The sequence below is a fragment of the Triticum dicoccoides genome, chromosome 7A (genome assembly GCF_002162155.2).
Source record: "Triticum dicoccoides isolate Atlit2015 ecotype Zavitan chromosome 7A, WEW_v2.0, whole genome shotgun sequence".
NCBI lineage: Eukaryota > Viridiplantae > Streptophyta > Magnoliopsida > Poales > Poaceae > Triticum > Triticum dicoccoides.
This window is the reverse complement of record NC_041392.1, coordinates 673820082-673842432: the sequence shown is the minus strand read 5'-3', so window position 1 is coordinate 673842432 and position 22351 is coordinate 673820082. Positions and strand designations below refer to the sequence as shown.

The window sequence follows — 22351 nt, the reverse complement described above, 5'->3', positions numbered from 1 at the left end:
TCTCTTTATCGCCGCTACCTAGGCCACACAAGTATATTATCTGCCTTACCCATGCCAGAAAGAGTACCTAAAGGGTTGGGAAGTTGTGTTCAAGGTGTCGCCACATGGTAAGCTACCGGACCCGGACGATGATGATTACTACAACATAAACCCCATGACATACGAGGGAGTGTTCTTTCAAGAGGAACATGATGACGTGGTCTGAAACAACGAGGATGATTACTTGGGTTATGTTGACCTGGACCCAAACGACGACGACGCATGGATTGATGGTGAGGCAGTTGTGAATCAAAGAGACACAATTATGCTTGAAAAGTTAAATGAAGACGCTGACAATGAGGAAGAGCCTCCACCTCCATCAGACAATGAAGAAGATATGCGTGGTAGTGATGATGAGACCAGTCGACAAATAGATTACAATAGTGATGATTCATATGGGTTCTAGAAAATGTAAGTTCTTTTAATGATCATTACAATAGTATGCTTAATGTGCTCTTTTGTTATTAATGTTTTTCCTGTATGCTTGTTTATTTGATATCCTTACTAATTGTTTATTCTCTTCTCAATGCAGGTTTGCTAATCATGGGCAAGTCCAGCAGCGCTAGTTTCCTCAGTAAATTCAAAGGACTTACTCGGAGTGGACGAGCCCACAAGGTTCCCTCCCGACTACGCAAGGATGACACCTCACATGGAGGTGGAGGGGGCGGGGGAGAAGACCCTAGAGGAGGAGGGAGTGGGGGGAGAGCCCCTAGAGGAGGAGGAGGTGGGGGAGAGGCAGCCGGGGCAAAAAACTCCGGGCCGTGTCCGAAATAGGAGGGTCTTCTTCGATGCCCTCCTATACTGAGGCACCTTCTGAGTTTGAGGAGGAGGAGTATGTTCTTGATGGCGAGGAGGAGGAGGGTGAGGAGGAGGGCGAGGAGGATGGTGGAGGGGAGGTTGACCCCGAGTTGTGGGGTGACTTGCCATCGGGTCACTACAAGAAACCTGTTAATACGTGACAGTCCTTGTCCATCACGCATCAGTGCAAAACTGTCATGGGTGCCCATTGATGACGGATTTGAAATCCGTCATGTATATCGCACCATAATTTGACATTAGGCCTTCCATGACAGTCCTTGACCGTCATGGATCTGCCCTAAAGCCCACCCAGCCCAAAATAGGCCCAACCATTCATGACGGAACAAGCTGTCACAGGACCAACGCCACGTAGGATTTTCGATCGACCAATTGGAATGACGTGGCTGCCTACGTGGACATTATTTTTCGTCACATAAATCGTTGTGGAATTTGGCACAATTTAAATTTCGTTACCACACATCTGCTGCACCAATTTTGAACCAGTACATATTTTAGCCTAATGCATTACACAAATCATAATACCAACTCTGGGCCAAGACCAAGTATTTCCAAAGAATGATCATATATTACACAAATATTCAATATGCATCCATCCATTTTTATATATACCACATCAACTTACAAAATCCTCCATGAAATGATAATTTACAAAATATATTGCCAAAATATATCACACAACAAGGTTAGGAACCAATACAATCCAATTTACAACAACAGAACATATGATACTATTGAGCTTGTTATTCAGGTTCTTGTCATCAGCCCTCCTAATGGTAAGTATCATGTCATGGCGGATTGTGATGGCCAGCACCAAGAAGCCTGCTACCCAATCATACCTAACATATTTACAACAACATTAAATAGTAGTAGACAATAGAAATAAGAGAATAAGAACAAACTTCAAAAATAAATTAACAGTTGTCCAAATTTCTTAAATTTTACTGTGCCTACATACGAGAATAACAAAGTATCTAATCAAGTGAGGTTGCCTAAAATTAATCCAAATAAAAGTGGGTTAAATGAAAGTCTAATCAAGTTGACATATAAGTGACAACGTAATAGAACATACATCAGAGAACACAAGTACTCAGTAGCAGTTGAGGCCATATAAACCCGACGGCAAAATGGCATTCAAATTTTCATGTGTCAAGATGTATACACGTGAAACTAAATGTTTATCCGAGGCACTTACACTAGTAAAAAACAACTGCTTGACAAGTTAACTTCAAATGGCATGCAAAATAACTATAAGGTGCGGCCACTAATAAATCTATAGAACTAAGTGGCAAATGGTTCTCTTAGGAGATACTGGATAGATGTATAAACTATTGCTCTTAAAAACATGCATGCTGGGGTTACTTTAATTCAAGTGCATGAGATGATAAATTTCACCAAGATCCAAGGGGCACAAACAAATTAGTAAAAAATCACACCATGGTGAAAAATGCCTAACTCAGAACTAAATCAACTAAATAGGTGCAGTTCAGTAGCAGTTGAGCTGGGGAATGTAAATACCGGAGAAATCATAGGAGTGGCAGTAGAGCAAACCCCTGGATGATCACAGAGCAGCTCCACCACAGTTATCACGGCCGCCCTCTCGAGCTCTATTTTGCGCCATGCAGCGGCACAGCTACTATGGCACCGCCTAGACCTACGTACATCCTGAAAAACAGAAATCATAATCAAGGAGATTACAGTGTTAATTGATCATAAAAAAGATGGGAAAACATCAGGGAAAAGATTTAGGATCAAAGAGTAGACATCAATCCTTACTTGTCGGCAAAACTACTATGGAGGTCGACCTGGCAGGGAGCACATGAGTTGAAGAAATATGTGTCACTGTGTTGGCAACTGCTAGCTTGGTGCGTGCCTCCAGGTTGAGGGAGAGTGAACTTATATGGCATTGGTTCTAGTACTAGTAGGCGCACAACTAATAGTAGCAGTACTACATGTGCTTAGTACACAAATGAACAAGTTTAAACATCTGCATTACAGCTATAGGACTGCCACTGTACCAACATAATTTTCTTCTTAGATTCAGATTAAACTTAATTCTGGTTATATATATTCAATGAGCTGCAGTTGACAATATGGACAGAAGTGTATGGAGAAACCTCTAAACAGAACATGTCGCCATATTAATACAGTAACAGAAATTATATCTCCTATTTGATGAAATTATTCACCACCTGATTACATTGATACATACTGAATTATATTTTGATAGAAAACTAAACTGAATGCATATAGAACATTTAATTATATTGATTTACAGAACAGAGACACATCAAACTGTCAAAAAAATATAAACTGAATTAGATCTTGGTAGAAAATTAAACTAAATTAGATCTTGATAGAAGCCCACATAGCCCAGTGCAGCTGGTTGATGAACTACTGTAGTTTCTTCAACTCGTGTTTAATTCAGTGAACTACAGCGTGTATAAGAAACTATGGCAGGTCGACCTGCCTACTAGTATTAGACAAGCCAGGTCAACCTCCGCAATATTACACCACCGGCAGTGTGTACAACAAACTATGGCAGGCCGACCACCTAGGCCTCGTATAAATTCAGAGAAAATTAAACTAAATTAATTCTCTATATCTTTACAGTGCAGGCAGGGTATCTCGGCAAAATTACGGCACCACATAGACCTACATCCGAAAAAACAGAGATCATAATCAAGGAGGTCGACCTGCCTCCTGTCTCTACTAGGTACCCTGCAGTGTAAAGATACAGAGAAAATTCAGTGTTAAAGATTCAGAGGAAACCCACAAACACAACACACCGGCTACTGCATGCACACACATCTCACTCATATACACGTTGTAGCCCTCGATAGACGCTGTCGCCGCCATGTCAGCATGGACACACACACCCTAAGATTTGGAGAAGGCAGTAGCCAAGCTTAAGCAATCGATTGAAGAGGGAGGCCACACACCAGCCTTAGGCTTACCACCATGCCACGAACGGCTGTTATGGCTACCGGCTTAGGCAAATGAAACTGACCTGTGGTCGAAGCAGCAGAATGAGGCCATGGTGTCGAGGAAGCCAACAGAAGGGGCGGGAGCCATACCAGAATCCAGTGGCGGCGAGGGCTACGGCCTCCCGTGAGCCATTGTCATAGACCGGCCACCACACGGTCGCTCCGCTCCAACAAGGCCAACAATGGGGGTTGAGCCCATGTTGGATCTACGCGCGCCCAAGACGCGGATCTCATCAGTCGGGCTGCTGCCGCCGTCAAACTAGGCAGATCAGCAACACATGTTGCGGATCAACCATCCTCGTGAAGATAGGGCGGAGGGGATAGTAGACGATGGTGTGTAGGGGTGATGGTTTCCACTAGGATTACGAGTGGAGGAAGTACGGGAGTGGCCTGGAGGTGGGGATTGGGTGGAGGAAAGAGAGACCGTCGGAGCGGTCGGTGAGCGGATGACGGAAAGGAGTGGATCGGGGAGAAGGAAGGAGATGATGGGGGCGGCGGCGGAGGGAGAATGAGATGGGGGCAGGGAGAGGCTTAGGGTTAGATTTTATACGAGGAATGGGTTAGACGGGCTCCAGCGGGCTTCGGCGGGCTCTGGGGCCATACTAGGCCAGTTCATGACGGATTCTTAGAACGTCACCGGAAATCCGTCATGTGTTAACTGATTTCTTGTAGTGGGTGCTCCGCAGGGGTGGCTGCGTGGTAATGTCGGAGTACCTACACCACCTTCTATCGAGGCGCACAAGTGTCTCATTGAACCTGCGGGGACAGAGTAAGTGCCTCTCAATCATATTTTCAACACATGACGGCATTTTCTTATTGTACACATGGCAATCCTTTGATTCTTTTGCAGTAACTGGATCCTTCGCGGGAAGGGTCGTAAATCGAACGGCCTTATCACTGTCCTGTTGAAGGAGTTTTGGCCTGGCCTATTCTGCCCGCGGCCAGACAGGGACCCGAAGCTGCGGGTTTTGGCCACGAGCTAGGCCCACTACGAGGCATGCAGCAACGCGGAGTATGGGACGACCACTAAGGCCGTGATCACCAAATTTTGGGTAAGTTCTCTTTTGAATCACTTATCTTCAGTTTCGTTCATAGTTTATCATTGAATCACTCAACTCATGCCTTGTTTGCTTCTGGTTTATGCATGATTGCGGCAACTCTATAGAGTTCTTGACGAGCACAAGGCCAGAGCCGACGTGGTCTTACTTGCGGCTGCAAAGAAGAAAGCTCGTCAGTTGCAGTACGAGGTGCGCTGGGTTGCCATCTCGCAGTACTACCACATCTACCTACACCAAAAGATGACCAAAACTCAAGTGTAGAGGCAATGACTTACCTTGAACAGGGAGCAGTTCATGATGGTAACTATTACTGACTTTTCATTGTTTCAAGCAGTCAACTATATGTTTCGTGCTCACATGTCATGCTTCCAAAATTTGCATAGGTTGTTCCTTGTTGGTGCTATCGAAGGCATTACGGATGGGCGAGTTTAGTGGATAGGTGGCTCGGCGATGATGCAGAGTTTGCTGCCAAGAGCATCAAGGCCCGGGCTAACCGTGGAAAAGACGGGACACACGACCAAGGAAATAGGAACCACTGGGGCTTCAAGGCCATGAAGGTATATCTATATGCATGATGCATTTTTGTTCTTCTTTACCGTCATGTTCTGATGTATGGCTAACTTATGTTTGACGTTGCAGGATGACAAGTTGAAGAGGCCGCTCTCAGACATTGAGTCATGGAAGCTGGCCCACGAGCGGAGTGATCGCAAGGACGGCGAGAGCCAGTACTACGGCAAGACCGAGGAGCACCTGGAGTCTTACACTCAGAACTATCAGAAGTTGCATCCGGATGTTCTTGTTCCTGAGGTCGCCCAGTCCCAGATTGATGACATGGCGGTGGTGGCCATCCAGGGGAAGTCACATGGCCGGTATCCGTGTTTCGATGGCTTGATCACTCCTTCGATCTCGTACACACGGCTTCGGGCTACCAACCCGAGCTAGTTAGAGAGTACGGGGCGTTCACAGACTCCCTTAGCCCGCCAGCATGCTGTAAGTACTTCCCCTTTATCTTCTTTCTCTCTAGCATTCTTAGTTTATTTTCGGCATTGCAAACTTAGAAACAACCTAAATTACGTAGGCATATAAGGCCTTTGTCGAGAATAGGAATCTCGAGGTGCGAGAGTACTTGCAACGAGTGAAGACAAACGATGATTACAACCGTCAGATGATGATGGTTAGTTTTGCCCTCTTAAAACCAAGCTAAATTTTTGCACTTTCATTCCTCTGACCTTCTAGTTTGCTTGTTTAACTAACATCCAGGCTATGTTAGCGTCTTGGAGTAACCGCACAGAACCACCACAAATGGGACCCCCCCACCACCACCTGCAGGAGAACCCCCACACGTGCCCACGTTCGATGAATGGGTGGCACGAGGCAGTGATAGTACGGTTAGTACATTTGCCTAACTACTAACAAACTAGTTCTCGTTCATTCAACACTATCATATCATATTTACGGTTAGAACCTTCTCTCAAACATGTAGGGGACCGGTGGATCGACTCCTCCTTCGTCGACCCCAGTCACTCCGATCTGGCAGAGTGATGGTGGTCACGGTGGCGGTTTGGGCGGAGGTGGTCTTGGCGGTGATGGTTTTGGCGGAGGTGGTCTTGATGGTGGTGGTTTTGGCGGAGGTGGTTTTGGCGGAGGTGGTCTTGCTTGATGTCGATGATGATACCCGTGCATGTGGATGTCGTGCCATACCTTTCATGTTTCTACTTGTTAGTTTCTGCTTTGAAATGATGTTCCATGTCTTGCACTACTTTTATGTTTATGAACTTTCGCCGGTGATGATCTTTAGATGATGAACTTGACTATGTTTAAATGATGATGATGAACTTGAGTATGTTTAGATGATGAACTATCATATTTCTGCATAATCCCATATTATTCTGCTTTGAAATGCTGTCAAATGAATTGAAAAAGAGAAAACAGGGGAAAAAAGAAAACTATGCCTACGGCAAAGCCGTCGGCATAGATGAGCCCAGGGCTTCCCAGGGCTTGCCACGTGGCATTCCTTCTATGCCTACGGCAAAGCCGTAGGCATAGCCCTGCCACCAGGAGGCACCACGGAATGCCACGTGGCAGAGGTATGCCGACGGCTTTACCGTCGGCATAGATTTCCAACTATGCCGACGGCCAAGCCATCGACATACCTCTGCCATGTGGCTTCCCGTGAATCGTCAGCGCTTTTGACGGTGCCGTCCGTTGCCGTCAGGCGAAAAACACTGCCGACGGCTGTCGCTCGGCCGTCGGCATAGGCCCCTATGTCGATGGTCTGACAAGACTACGCTGACATAATCTACGCCGACGGGGCTATGCCGACGGTAGCCGTAGGCATATATCTATGCCGACGGGAAATGACTTATGCCGACGGCCCTAGGCCGCGAGTCCGGTAGTGGCACTCCCTTCTTGTCGCAAGGGCTTTTTCGCAATTTAGTCCTTCAAACTTTCCCGACCAAACTCGCAGTCCACCCCGTCTCCTTCCTCGCTCTCTTCATCGCTCCCCCACTCCGGCGATGGCGCTGCCTCCGACCCTCCGCCCCACGCCCCACGCCACCTTGCTCCCCCACCCACCTCTCCACCGCACCACGTAGTCGTCGCCTCCCCCCATGCCGCCGCCTCGTTCCCCTGCCAAAACAGAGCAAGCGGCAAGGTTCGATTTTGTCGCGCCTGGTTCACCTGCGCGTCGTGGATCACCTCCTCGCCGGCTAGCCTCCGTCGACCTCATCCCTTCCCCCCCACAGCCCCACCCCGCCGCTCCCGTGTCATCTTCAGCCGGCGGCCCTGCCACGCCGCAGCTCCTTCGCCAGCAAGTCGACGCCGCCTTCCACCCCATATCATCGTCGCCAGCAGGTAGACGATGCCGTCCACTCTTGTTCAGCCACGGCACCATCATCCAGCACCCCAAGGCCGTCCACTCCTGTTTCAAGATTTCAGATTCAGAGGTGAGTACTGAAACTACTTGATGCTAAGATTCAGACTAAAGTTCACTGTCAAAACTGTCAATTTGCTCCTTGATGTGGGCATTTCTAGTTTGATCCAGAGTTTCAGAAGATTAAGCGACCCATTCGCACATCTAGAGCCAACATAACGCGTCAATAATTCATCGGCGTTTGTTTACTGATTGCCGCTAAAGTTTGATGCTTTCGATCTGGCCATGATTGGGAGAGAGAGAGATATGTAAAACAAGATGAGATAGAAACTAGTTCTTCTACAACTTGTATCTGGTTTCACACCCTTTTCTTTAGATCTAGGTGTTGGGGAACGTAGTAATTTTAAAAAAATTTCCTACGCACACGCAAGATCATGGTGATGCATAGCAACGAGAGGGGAGAGTGTTGTCTACGTACCCTCGTAGACCGGAAGCGGAAGCGTTAGCACAACGCGGTTGATGTAGTCGTACATTTTCACGGCCCGACCGATCAAGCACCGAAACTACGGCACCTCCGAGTTCTAGCACACGTTCAGCTCGATGACGATCCCCAGACTTCGATCCAGCAAAGTGTCGGGGAAGAGTTCTGTCAGCACGACGGCGTGGTGACGGTCTTGATGTTCTACCGTCGCAGGGCTTCGCCTAAGCACCGCTACAATATTATCGAGGATTATGGTGGAGGGGGGCACCGCACGCGGCTAAGAGAACGATCACGAAGATCAACTTGTGTGTCTAGAGGTGCCCCCACCCCTGTATATAAAGGAGCAAGGGGGGAGGCCGGCCGGCCCTTGAGGCGCGCCAAGGAGGGGGGAGTCCTCCTCCTAGTAGGAGTAGGACTCCCCTTTCCTAGTCCAACTAGGAAGAGGGAAGGGGGAAGGAAAGAGAGGGAGAGGGAGAGGGAAAGAGGGGCCGCGCCCCCCTCCCCTAGTCCAATTCGGACTCCCCATGGGAGGGGGTGCGCCACCTCCTGGGCTGCTTCCCTCTCTCTCCCCTCAGGCCCACTAAGGCCCAATACTTCCCCGGGGGGTTCCGGTAACCCTTCCGGCACTCCGGTTTTCTCCAAAATCACCCGAAACACTTCCGGTGTCCGAATATAGCCGTCCAATATATTGATCTTTATGTCTCGACCATTTCGAGACTCCTCGTCATGTCCGTGATCATATCCGGGACTCCGAACAACCTTCGGTACATCAAAATATATAAACTCATAATGAAATTGTCATCGTAATGTTAAGCGTGCGGACCCTACGGGTTCGAGAACAATGTAGACATGACCGAGACACGTCTCCGGTCAATAACCAATAGCGGAACATGGATGCTCATATTGGTTCCCACATATTCTACGAAGATCTTTTATCGGTCAGACCGCATAACAACATACGTTGTTCCCTTTTGTCATCGGTATGTTACTTGCCCGAGATTTGATCGTCGGTATCTCAATACCTAGTTCAATCTCGTTACCGGCAAGTCTTTTTACTCGTTCCGTAATACATCATCCTGCAACTAACTTATTAGTTGCAATGCTTGCAAGGCTTATGTGATGTGCATTCCTGAGAGGGCCCAGAGATACATCTCCGACAATCGGAGTGACAAATCCTAATCTCGAAATACGCCAACCCAACAAGTACCTTCGGAGACACCTGTAGAGCACCTTTATAATCACCCAGTTACGTTGTGACGTTTGGTAGCACACAAAGTGTTCCCCCGGTAAACGGGACTTGCATAATCTCATAGCCATAGGAACATGTATAAGTCATGAAGAAAGCAATAGCAACAAACTAAACGATCAAGTGCTAAGCTAATGAAATGGGTCAAGTCAATCACATCATTCTCCTAATGATGTGATCCCGTTAATCAAACAACAACTCATGTCTATGGTTAGGAAACTTAACCATCTTCGATCAACGAGCTAGTCAAGTAGAGGCATACTAGTGACACTATGTTTGTCTATGTATTCACACATGTATTATGTTTCCGGTTAATACAATTCTAGCATGAATAATAAACATTTATCATGATATAAGGAAATAAATAATAACTTTATTATTGCCTCTAGGGCATATTTCCTTCAGTCTCCCACTTGCACTAGAGTCAATAATCTAGATTACACAGTAATGATTCTAACACCCATGGAGCCTTGGTGTTGATCATGTTTTGCTCGTGGAAGAGGCTTAGTCAGCGGGTTTGCAACATTCAGATCCATATGTATCTTGCAAATTTCTATGTCTCCCACTTGGACTAAATCCCGAATGGAATTGAAGCGTCTCTTGATGTGCTTGGTTCTCTTGTGAAATCGGGATTCCTTTGCCAAGGCAATTGCACTAGTATTGTCACAAAAGATTTTCATTGGACCCGATGCACTAGGTATGACACCTAGATCGGATATGAACTCCTTCATCCAGACTCCTTCATTTGCTGCTTCCGAAGCAGCTATGTACTCTGCTTCACATGTAGATCCCGCCACGATGCTTTGTTTTGAACTGCACCAACTGACAGCTCCTCCGTTTAGTAAAAATACGTATCCGGTTTGTGATTTAGAATCGTCCGGATCAGTGTCAAAGCTTGCATCAACGTAACCATTTACGATGAGCTCTTTGTCACCTCCATATACGAGAAACATATCCTTAGTCCTTTTCAGGTATTTCAGGATGTTCTTGACCGCTGTCCAGTGATCCACTCCTGGATTACTTTGGTACCTCCCTGCTAGACTTATAGCAAGGCACACATCAGGTCTGGTACACAGCATTGCATACATGATAGAGCCTATGGCTGAAGCATAGGGAACATCTTTCATTTTCTCTCTATCTTCTGCGGTGGTCGGACATTGAGTCTTACTCAACTTCACACCTTGTAATACAGGCAAGAACCCTTTCTTTGCTTGATCCATTTTGAAATACTTCAAAACCTTGTCAAGGTATGTGCTTTGTGAATGTCCAATTAAGCGTCTTGATCTATCTCTATAGATCTTAATGCCCAATATGTAAGCAGCTTCACCGAGGTCTTTCATTGAAAAACTCTTATTCAAGTATCCCTTTATGATATCCAGAAATTCTATATTATTTCCAATCAATAATATGTCATCCACATATAATATCAGAAATGCTACAAAGCTCTCACTCACTTTCTTGTAAATACAGGCTTCTCCAAAAGTCTGTACAAAACCAAATGCTTTGATCACACTATCAAAGCGTTTATTCCAACGCCGAGAGGCTTGCACCAGTCCATAAATGGATCGCTGGAGTTTGCACACTTTGTTAGCTCCCTTTGGATCGACAAAACCTTCTGGTTGCATCATATACAACTCTTCTTCCAGAAATCCATTCAGGAATGCAGTTTTGACATCCATTTGCCAAATTTCATAATCATAAAATGCGGCAATTGCTAACATGATTCGGACAGACTTAAGCGTCGCTACGGGTGAGAAGGTCTCATCGTAGTCAATCCCTTGAACTTGTCGAAAACCTTTTGCAACAAGTCGAGCTTTATAGACAGTAACATTACCGTCAATGTCCGTCTTCTTCTTGAAGATCCATTTATTCTCAATTGCTTGTCGATCAACGGGCAAGTCAACCAAAGTCCACACTTTGTTCTCATACATGGATCCCATCTCAGATTTCATGGCTTCTAGCCATTTTGCGGAATCTGGGCTCACCATCGCTTCTTCATAGTTCGTAGGTTCATCATGATCTAGTAGCATGACTTCCAGAACAGGATTACCGTACCACTCTGGTGCGGATCTTACTCTGGTTGATCTACGAGGTTCGGTAGTAACTTGATCTGAAGTTTCATGATCAGTATCATTAGCTTCCTCACTAATTGGTGTAGGTGTCACAGAAACCGGTTTCTGTGATGTAATACTTTTCAATAAGGGAGTAGGTACAGTTACCTCATCAAGTTCTACTTTTCTCCCACTCACTTCTTTCGAGAGAAACTCCTTCTCTAGAAAAACTCCGAATTTAGCAACAAAAGTCTTGCCTTCGGATCTGTGATAGAAGGTGTATCCAATAGTCTCCTTTGGGTATCCTATGAAGACACATTTCTCCGATTTGGGTTCGAGCTTATCAGGTTGAAGCTTTCTCACATAAGCATCACAGCCCCAAACTTTTAGAAACGACAACTTTGGTTTCTTGCCAAACCACAGTTCATAAGGCGTCGTCTCAACGGATTTCGATGGTGTCCTATTTAACGTGAATGCAACCGTCTCTAAAGCATAACCCCAAAATGATAAGGGTAAATCAGTAAGAGACATCATAGATCGCACCATATCTAATAAAGTACGATTACGACATTCAGACACACCATTACGTTGTGGTGTTCCGGGTGGCGTGAGTTGCGAAACTATTCCGCATTGTTTCAAATGTAGACCAAACTCGTAACTCAAATATTCTTCTCCACGATCAGATCGTAGAAACTTTATTTTCTTGTTACGATGATTTTCAACTTCACTCTGAAATTCTTTGAACTTTTCAAATGTTTCAGACTTATGTTTCATTAAGTAGATATACCCATATCTGCTTAAATCATCTGTGAAGGTGAGAAAATAACGATATCCGCCACAAGCCTCAACATTCATTGGACCACATACATCTGTATGTATGATTTCCAACAAATCCGTTGCTCTCTCCATAGTACCGGAGAACGGTGTTTTAGTCATCTTACCCATGAGGCACGGTTCGCAAGTACCAAGTGATTCATAATCAAGTGGTTCCAAAAGTCCATCAGTATGGAGTTTCTTCATGCGCTTTACACTGATATGACCTAAACGGCAGTGCCACAAATAAGTTGCACTATCATTATCAACTCTGCATCTTTTGATTTCAACATTATGAATATGTGTATCACTACTATCAAGATTCATCAAAAATAGACCACTCTTCAAGGGTGCATGACCATAAAAGATATTACTCATATAAATAGAACAACCATTATTCTCTGATTTAAATGAATAACCGTCTCGCATCAAACAAGATCCAGATATAATGTTCATGCTCAACGCTGGCACCAAATAACAATTATTTAGGTCTAATACTAATCCCGAAGGTAGATGTAGAGGTAGCGTGCCGACCGCGATCACATCGACTTTGGAACCATTTCCCATGCGCATTGTTACCTCGTCCTTAGCCAATCTTCGCTTGATCCGTAGCCCCTGTTTCGAGTTGCAAATGTTAGCAACAGAACCAGTATCAAATACCCAGGTGCTACTGCGAGCATTAGTAAGGTACACATCAATAACATGTATATCACATATACCTTTGTTCACTTTGCCATCCTTCTTATCCGCCAAATACTTGGGGCAGTTCCGCTTCTAGTGACCAGTCTGCTTGCAGTAGAAGCACTCAGTTTCAGGCTTAGGTCCAGACTTGGGTTTCTTCTCCTGAGCAGCAACTTGTTTGTTGTTCTTCTTGAAGTTCCCTTTCTTCTTCCCTTTGCCCTTTTTCTTGAAACTGGTGGTCTTATTGACCATCAACACTTGATGCTCCTTCTTGATTTCTACCTCCGCGGCTTTTAGCATTGCGAAGAGCTCAGGAATAGTCTTATCCATCCCTTGCATATTATAGTTGATCATGAAGCTTTTGTAGCTTGGTGGCAGTGATTGAAGAACTCTGTCAATGACACTATCAACAGGAAGATTAACCCCCAGTTGAGTCAAGTGATTATGATACCCAGACATTTTGAGTATATGTTCACTAACAGAACTATTCTCCTCCATCTTGCAGCTATAGAACTTATTGGAGACTTCATATCTCTCAATCCGGGCATTTGCTTGAAATATTAACTTCAACTCCTGGAACATCTCATATGCTCCATGACGTTCAAAACGTCGTTGAAGACCCGGCTCTAAGCCATAAAGCATGGCACACTGAACTATCGAGTAGTCATCAGCTTTGCTCTGCCAGACGTTCATAACATCTGGTGTTGCTCCTGCAGCAGGCTTGGCACTTAGCGGTGCTTCCAGGATGTAATTCTTCTATGCAGCAATGAGGATAATCCTCAAGTTACGGACCCAGTCCGTGTAATTGCTACCATCATCTTTCAACTTTGCTTTCTCAAGGAACGCATTAAAATTCAATGGAACAACATCACGAGCCATCTATCTACAATCAAACATAGACAAGCAAGATACTATCAGGTACTAAGTTCATGATAAATTGAAGTTCAATTAATCGTATTACTTAAGAACTCCCACTTAGAAAGATATCCCTCTAATCCTCTAAGTGATCACGTGATCCAAATCAACTAAACCATATCAGATCATCATGTGAGATGGAGTAGTATCAATGTGAACATCAATATGTTGATCATATCTACTATATGATTCATGCTCGACCTTTCGGTCTCCATGTTCCGAGGCCATATCTGTTATATGCTAGGCTCATCAAGTTAAACCTGAGTATTCCGCGTGTGCAACTGTTTTGCACCCGTTGTATTTGAACGTAGAGCCTATCACACCCAATCATCACGTGGTGTCTCAGCACGAAGAACTTTCGCAATGGTGCATACTCAGGGAGAACACATATACTTTGATAATTTAGTGAGGGATCATCTTATAATGCTACCATCAATCAAAGCAAGATAAGATGCATAAAAGATAAACATCACATGCAATCAATATAAGTGATATGATATGGCCATCATCATCTTGTGCTTGTGATCTCCATCTTCGAAGCACCGTCATGATCACCATCATCACCGGCGCAACACCTTGATCACCATCGTAGCATCGTTGTCGTCTCACCAATCTTATGCTTCCACAACTATCGCTACCGCTTAGTGATAAAGTAAAGCATTACAGTGCAATTGCATTGCATACAATAAAGCGACAACCATATGGCTCCTGCCAGTTGCCGATAACTTGGTTACAAAACATGATCATCTCATACAATAAAAATTAGCATCATGTCTTGACCATATCACATCACAACATGCCCTACAAAAACAAGTTAGACGTCCTCTACTTTGTTGTTGCAAATTTTACGTGGCTGCTACGGGCTTAGCAAGAACCGTTCTTACCTACGCATCAAAACCACAACGATAGTTTGTCAAGTTGGTGCTGTTTTAACCTTCGCAAGGACCGGGCGTAGCCACACTCGGTTCAACTAAAGTTGAAGAAACTGACACCCGCCAGCCACCTGTGTGCAAAGCATGTCGGTAGATCCAGTCTCGCGTAAGCGTACGCGTAATGTCGGTCCGGGCCACTTCATCCAACAATACCGTCGAACCAAAGTATGACATGCTGGTAAGCAGTATGACTTATATCGCCCACAACTCACTTGTGTTATACTCGTGCACAACATCAACGTATAAAACCTAGGCTTTGATACCACTATTGGGGAACATAGTAATTTCAAAAAAATTCCTACGCACACGCAAGATCATGGTGATGCATACCAACGAGAGGGGAGAGTGTTGTCTACGTACCCTCGTAGACCGGAAGCGGAAGCGTTAGCACAATGCGGTTGATGTAGTCGTATTTTTTCACGGCCCGACCGATCAAGCACCGAAACTACGACACCTCCGAGTTCTAGCACATGTTCAGCTTGATGACGATCCCGGGACTCCGATCCAGCAAAGTGTCGGGGAAGAGTTCTGTCAGCACGACGGACTGGTGACGATCTTGATGTTCTACCGTCGCATGGCTTCGCGTAAGCACCGCTACAATATTATCGAGGATTATGGTGGAGGGGGGCACCGCACACGGCTAAGAGAACGATCACAAAGATCAACTTGTGTGTCTAGAGGTGCCCCCTGCCCCTGTATATAAAGGAGCAAGGGGGGAGGCCGGACGGCCCTTGAGGCGCGCCAAGGAGGGGGGAGTCCTCCTCCTAGTAGGAGTAGGACTCCCCTTTCCTAGTCCAACTAGGAAGAGGGAAGGGGGAAGGAAAGAGAGGGAGAGGGAGAGGGAAAGAGGGGCCGCGCCCCCCTCCCCTAGTCCAATTCGGACTCCCCATGGGAGGGGGCGCGCCACCTCCTGGGCTGCTGACCTCTCTCTCCCCTCAGGCCCACTAAGGCCCAATACTTCCCCGGGGGGTTCCGGTAACCCTTCCGGCACTCCGGTTTTCTCTGAAATCACCCGAAACACTTCCGGTGTCCGAATATAGCCGTCCAATATATTGATCTTTATGTCTCGACCATTTCGAGACTCCTCGTCATGTTCGTGATCATATCCGGGACTCCGAACAACCTTCGGTACATCAAAATATATAAACTCATAATGAAACTGTCATCGTAACGTTAAGCGTGCGGACCCTACGGGTTCGAGAACAATGTAGACATGACCGAGACACGTCTCCGGTCAATAACCAATAGCGGAACCTAGATGCTCATATTGGTTCCCACATATTCTATGAAGATCTTTTATCGGTCAGACCGCATAACAACATACGTTGTTCCCTTTTGTCATGGGTATGTTACTTGCCCGAGATTTGATCGTCGGTATCTCAATACCTAGTTCAATCTCGTTACCGGCAAGTCTCTTCACTCGTTCCGTAATACATCATCCCGCAACTAACTTATTAGTTGCAATGCTTGCAAGGCTTATGTGATGTGCATTCCTGAGAGGGCCCAGAGATACCTCTCCGACAATCGGAGTGACAAATCCTAATCTTGAAATACGCCAACCCAACAAGTACCTTCGGAGACACCTGTAGAGCACCTTTATAATCACCCAGTTACGTTGTGACGTTTGGTAGCACACAAAGTGCTCCTCCGGTAAACGGGACTTGCATAATCTCATAGTCATAGGAACATGTATAAGTCATGAAGAAAGCAATAGCAACAAACTAAACGATCAAGTGCTAAGCTAATGAAATGGGTCAAGTCAATCACATCATTCTCCTAATGATGTGATCCCGTTAATCAAACGACAACTCATGTCTATGGTTAGGAAACTTAACCATCTTCGATCAACGAGCTAGTCAAGTAGACGCATACTAGTGACACTATGTTTGTCTATGTATTCACACATGTATTATGTTTCCGGTTAATACAATTTTAGCATGAATAATAAACATTTATCATGATATAAGGAAATAAATAATAACTTTATTATTACCTCTAGGGCATATTTCCTTCACTAGGGACATAGGTCATGCTGACATGGTAGCTTACATTGTAGTGCTGATGTAGAGGTCTCCTCTAGTTGGGTTAAATTAAGGCGGTGACATCACGTCTCGGTGTTAGAGTTCGTTTATCAGCATGCTGTCTGGTAATTAAGCAAATCAAACCAGGTTCAAGTGAATGCTGCTAATTCTCATTTGGTTTGTAGTGTAGCTTTCCATAATAGGGGACTATAGACACTTTATTTATTTTTTTTTGACGGTGCTACGGCGGGCTTACTATAGAAACTTCGTGACTGTAGTTGCTGCTGCACTAGCACTTGTGGTGCAGCTAGCTAGAAGCTAAGCTTGCCTGAATTATTTGTTCGGCTTAATTATCTGCTACTCTCATCATGTAAACAAATCGAGACCATTCTACATGCTTGTTTGTGACTAAGAAAGAGTAAAGTAACGGTAATTAACAAAGAGTAAAGTACTCCTTGATGTGGGCATCCTCATTGGTTGTAAAGCAAAGCAATTTGACATTTTCAATCATGAGTAAATCAGAAACTAGTCTCAGCTTGAGACCCTTGTGCATTTTCTTTTTTCTTTCAGTGAACTAGTCTAGCTATTGAGTCATGATGTACTGTAGTTTTTTATTTAAATGTTTAATTGACAAATCATTTTAAATGGTGTGCACAGGTTTCGGTGAACTAGTCTTAGCTTGAAATAGTTAACTGAATTTTGTCAGTGGAATGGATCTTTTTGAACCACTCTGAATTCTGTTTTTGAAAAATAGTCGGGTCATCTTCACATCCTGTGTTGTGTGTGTTTCTGATAGTTAACTGAATTTAAATGTTGTTAATGCATTAGAATTTTAGAATGACTGAATTTTCAGCCAAGTTTGTTTCTGAACAGTAGTGACATGGAGTAGTGTAGTGGTCCTGTAGTGACCAAATTTTCAAATACTATTTGTAAGTTGGTGAAAATACCCCTTATATACTCTTTGCAAGTTGATGAGAATACTTCATGCTCAAGATGTTTTTTTGCAGAAAATGTTGCCATACTCAAGTTTTTTGCTGAAAATACTCCATGTGATGAACAAATTGCAATAAATTCCAACATTCTATGCCAGTTTAAACATTCAACATTCTGTAGCGTGGCGGTGTGAAACTAACAGTGTAAACATTCTACGTCAGTTGCTGGTAGCAAAATATCGAAGTTCAGTACAGGTGTTGCTGCTGGAATCGCAGTAGCCGGTGGAGTTCTTGTGATTGCCCTCATTTTCGTGGGACTATTCGCTTTGCGACCGAAGAGAAGGAACAAGGAACTAAAAGAACGAAGCACCGACCCTTTTGGTAAGGATAAATGTACAAACTGGTCTTGCAGTTTCTGTTACACCAGTAGCATTTTTTAACACAAGTCGGTTACTTAATTATCACGTATGTACACATGTGCCATGCATAAATAGTGTTATCTTGAATGCCTAATCTAGGTCACATATCTTACGAGTTAATTTTTGATACAGCAAGCAACAACATGACGAAGAGATTACAACAACGATAGTCGCTACAGATCAATCGACAGGGGAAGAAGAGCAAAAGACCAGAGATTATACTGTACCTTCTTCTTCTTCTTCTTCTTTTTCTTCTTCTTCTTCTTCTTCAGAGAAGATGAGCATCGAAGAAGAGCAGGTCAGCATGAGCACGAGCTCCACCGGCAAGCATGCAGCGTGGGCGAGCGTGCACGCACCCGAACATGGATGATACTCCAATGGCAGCGGCACCGGTTTTTGGTCACCGGAGGAGCTACTGACGAGCTCCAATGGCAGACCACCATGGGCAGGCGAACCAGCAACCAATCGACAGGGGAAAAGTGATGTGGAGGACCCGAAGATCACCCTGGAGCTGTTGAGCCGCTCGGGGAACCAGAGGAGGAGCGATGGCATTGAGCTCGTGTGCAGAATCGGCGGCCAGAGTGGGAGGAGTCCGTCGATCAGCGGCTTCCCAGCAAGCGTGGCTCAAGGAGGGCGTAGGTATCGGCGAGGCGGAGCTCTTGGTATGCTCAAAATATGATGATGTATTTTTCATGTACCAAAAATGAATAATGAAAAAAAGTTAAGGACTTGAAAAGAAAAATGTACGCGGACATAATGCGGCCGGGATGCGTCCGCGCACTGAGCGCACGGCCACCGCATCCCAGGACAGGCCCGAACATGACCCCATCGCCCTACCCAAACGGATAAAATCCGGACAAAACGGACGTCCGTTTGGGGTCGCGCGGTAGAGTTGGCCTGAGAGAATTCGAAGCTCCCCCTACCCTACGGCCCGTTCAAAAAGAGGCCGAGAAAGTCCAGAAAAAGGCCCGTTCAAAGAGAGCCCAACAAAGCCGCCCGCAGATCACAGCCGTCCGCACTAGGGTTTCACTCGGGTATATAATTCGTCCCCGTCCCCACCTCCAAAACGCTCTAACGCCAATCTCCTCCCCCTCCAGCCCCCTCGCGCCCCAGCCGACGCCGCCGCCGCCGTCGCCGCCGCCGACTGCAGCAATGGTAAGCCTCTACCCCCGCCATCTCCGTCCTCCTCCTCCTCTCGCGGATCCCGCCTCCTCTCGTGTGCTGACGTCCGTGACTCTTCTTCGGCCGCAGTCGCTGATCGCGGGCGAGGAGTTCCAGCACATCCTGCGTGTGCTCAACACCAACGTCGACGGTAAGCAGAAGATCATGTTCGCGCTCACCTCCATCAAGGGTGTGGGCCGCCGCTTCTCTAACATCGTCTGCAAGAAGGCCGACATCGACATGAACAAGAGGTGAGGAACCGTCCGCCCCCCTTTCTCGCCAGATCTCGCCGTGGTGGGTGGGTCGGGGGCCTGAGCCGTGCGCTGTGTTCTGTGTGGGTGGTGTGCAGGGCCGGAGAGCTTTCCGCGGAGGAGATGGACCGCCTGATGGCGGTGGTGCACAACCCGCGCCAGTTCAAGGTGCCGGACTGGTTCCTCAACAGAAAGAAGGACTACAAGGACGGGAGGTTCTCCCAGGTCGTGTCCAACGCCGTGGACATGAAGCTCAGGGATGACCTTGAGAGGCTCAAGAAGATCAGGTATAACCTCGCCGGTCCCTCCTTTTCTTTTTGCCCCTTGCTATTGGTTGATATGTGGCTATGTGTTAGATTCGACTACTGGTGATGCTTGCACTTCACATATCAGGGCTAACCGTTCGTATCTTGCCTGGTAGTGTACAGTTTAATTTGCTATTATTAGCTAGGGTTGTTGATTGACGTAGTTTTCTGCTCAAGTCAAATCTCCTAAACACTAGAATGTCTGAAATGTCTTGGTAGCAAGTAATGCTCAGTAGTTTCTGTTTCTTGTTTTTCATTTGATTCAATCTCAAACTTCTGAAGGCAATAAATTAGAGTCTCTGGTGCGCTTCTTATAATAGTGTAAATCAGCGCTGTACGTTGCCGAGATATCTTTGGGCTAAGATTCTGGCACAAGCCATTCTTTGAGATGGCTTTTGCATTCAACTTGTCCATACATATCTTAGCACTGAACTGAATTTTGTTTGGATAGGGTTATTAGGGATGCCATGAGGTATCTGATGCTTGGTCTTCTTTCATGGCCTTGTTTCTCGTTAGATTGGCTAACAATGAGAAGGAAATGGGTTTTTGCGACACTGGCTGCTCTCATACCAGGAGCTTCCTGTTACTATACCCCCATTTACATCAATCATTTGGTTCTTTTGTTCTCACTGATTAGATGTCCGATCCAATCCATTCCATTAAACCATGGGGACAAAATGAGGCATTTGTCTGAGAGAACATGTTAGGACTGTTGCTCTGTTGAAAACACTTTTTTTAACACCTGCCTTTGTAATTTGTAGTTCTTACAACTCTGTGATGATGAAAACAGATGATGAGTCTGACATAATCCATTCTATAAACCATGTGGACAATTGAGGCATTTGTCTGAGAGAACATGTGCTTCTGTGCTATTTTTTATTTATTTATTTTAGTTTGTGATTGCGTTGCTGGCACTATGAGGAGGACAGTTGGTGTCTGACGTGCCGTTCCGGTGCCTGTGCGCATACAAATTTGGACTAGCTTTTTTTATATAGCCAGTTGTTGCTTCTTTCTACAGAAATACAGAATGTTAGCTTGTATGAATGGTTATTAACTGGAACTTCTGCCAGCTCTAGGTTATAACAGTTCAATTCAGTCTATTACTTGTATCTAGATTTTATATTCTGCCCTATGCCCTTGTTGACTTGCTTAGATTCATAATTGTTATGTCTTGCAATCTGGTATTGATGGCTGTCAAAGTATTCATGTGTACCCTTCTAGTGTACCTTGTATGTGACCCAGCTTTTCTGTATGCTTTTGCCTGATGGCTGATTCCTTAAAACTTCACTGTGCGGTAGCATTGTCCTAGCTCATAGATTGTGAGCGACCACTTATGCTTGAAACCCTGCTCTTTTCCAGGAACCATCGTGGTCTGCGTCACTACTGGGGTGTGCGTGTCCGCGGTCAGCACACCAAGACTACCGGCAGGAGAGGGAAGACTGTTGGTGTCTCCAAGAAGCGATAAGCTGCTTCACAAAGATTCCTCATAGCTTTGCTACTACTGTGTTGGTCCATTTCCAGAATCTTAAGGGAGTGTTCTTATTTAGATGATTACCTTGGATGATGTTTTGCCCTAGTAATGTTTTGGTTCTGGAACCTTTAATATATTGTATCTTGAATTCTTTGTTGAACTCGTACAAGAGTTTGTTTTGCCATGTGCTTCCAGTCATTTGAATGGTTGGCAACATCATGTCTGTTCTAAGCATATCTGTGCATTACAGGTTTGTTGGCTAATTGAATCCTGGTATGTTTTTTGGGTGTGCCATTCTAGTTGTTGGTGTAATTTGTGACAACAGGGGTAAGATGTTTTGGCAGTTCAAACTGAACTGCCAAAATGTATAAGAGGTAGAACATAGGTTGTCACGTCCTATTTAGGTGGCGTTGCTTATCTTCATAGCGTTTGAAATGGATTTAAAACATATAGTGCCTAGTGCCTACTATGGAGCCATGTATAGTGTCTATGCTGATAGTGATATATGGTGCTTAAAGAGAGATGATATAGCCGCAGTGCAAGCATCTAAACTTGTCTACTCCAATAATGCAACCTTCTCTTTGCAGGGGATTAAATGATTTTAGTATCTGTACATCAGTGCTAGTTACTATCCATAACCATTTGTGAAGTGCCGGAGCGTCATCAAGGTACTCCCTCCGTTTGGAAATACTTATCATCAAAATGGATAAAAGAAGATGTATTAGATATATTTTAATTCTAGATACATCTGTTTTTGTTCATTTTGATGACAAGTAGGGAGTATGAAACAAGCACATTTGCTATCTTAGGATAAGCACCTGCCTCAAGTCTCCCCAAAAAGGCCAAGATTCTTCTTGTGTACCGTTATTCTCCTTCTATCTTCTGTGCTGCCATCATCGA

At 45.2% G+C, this 22351-nt stretch overlaps 1 protein-coding gene, 2 non-coding genes and 1 pseudogene across 3 annotated transcripts; all 4 read left to right on the top strand.

The window, feature by feature from the left end:
• Nucleotides 1-19307: 19307 nt before the first annotated feature.
• Nucleotides 19308-21714, top strand: LOC119329088 (40S ribosomal protein S18-like). The gene is made up of 4 exons (XM_037602070.1): nucleotides 19308-19418; nucleotides 19515-19675; nucleotides 19774-19962; nucleotides 21340-21714. Exons 1-4 carry the CDS (start codon nucleotides 19416-19418, stop codon nucleotides 21443-21445), a joined length of 459 nt encoding a protein of 152 aa, XP_037457967.1. The 5' UTR covers nucleotides 19308-19415; the 3' UTR covers nucleotides 21446-21714.
• Nucleotides 20441-20586, top strand: LOC119334935. Its single transcript, XR_005161632.1, has one exon. It is a non-coding gene; the product is annotated as a small nucleolar RNA F1/F2/snoR5a (small nucleolar RNA).
• LOC119334973 lies at nucleotides 20605-20679 on the top strand (annotated as a pseudogene).
• On the top strand, nucleotides 20750-20835 carry LOC119334972. Its single transcript, XR_005161667.1, has one exon. It is a non-coding gene; the product is annotated as a small nucleolar RNA SNOR75 (small nucleolar RNA).
• Nucleotides 21715-22351: the final 637 nt, after the last annotated feature.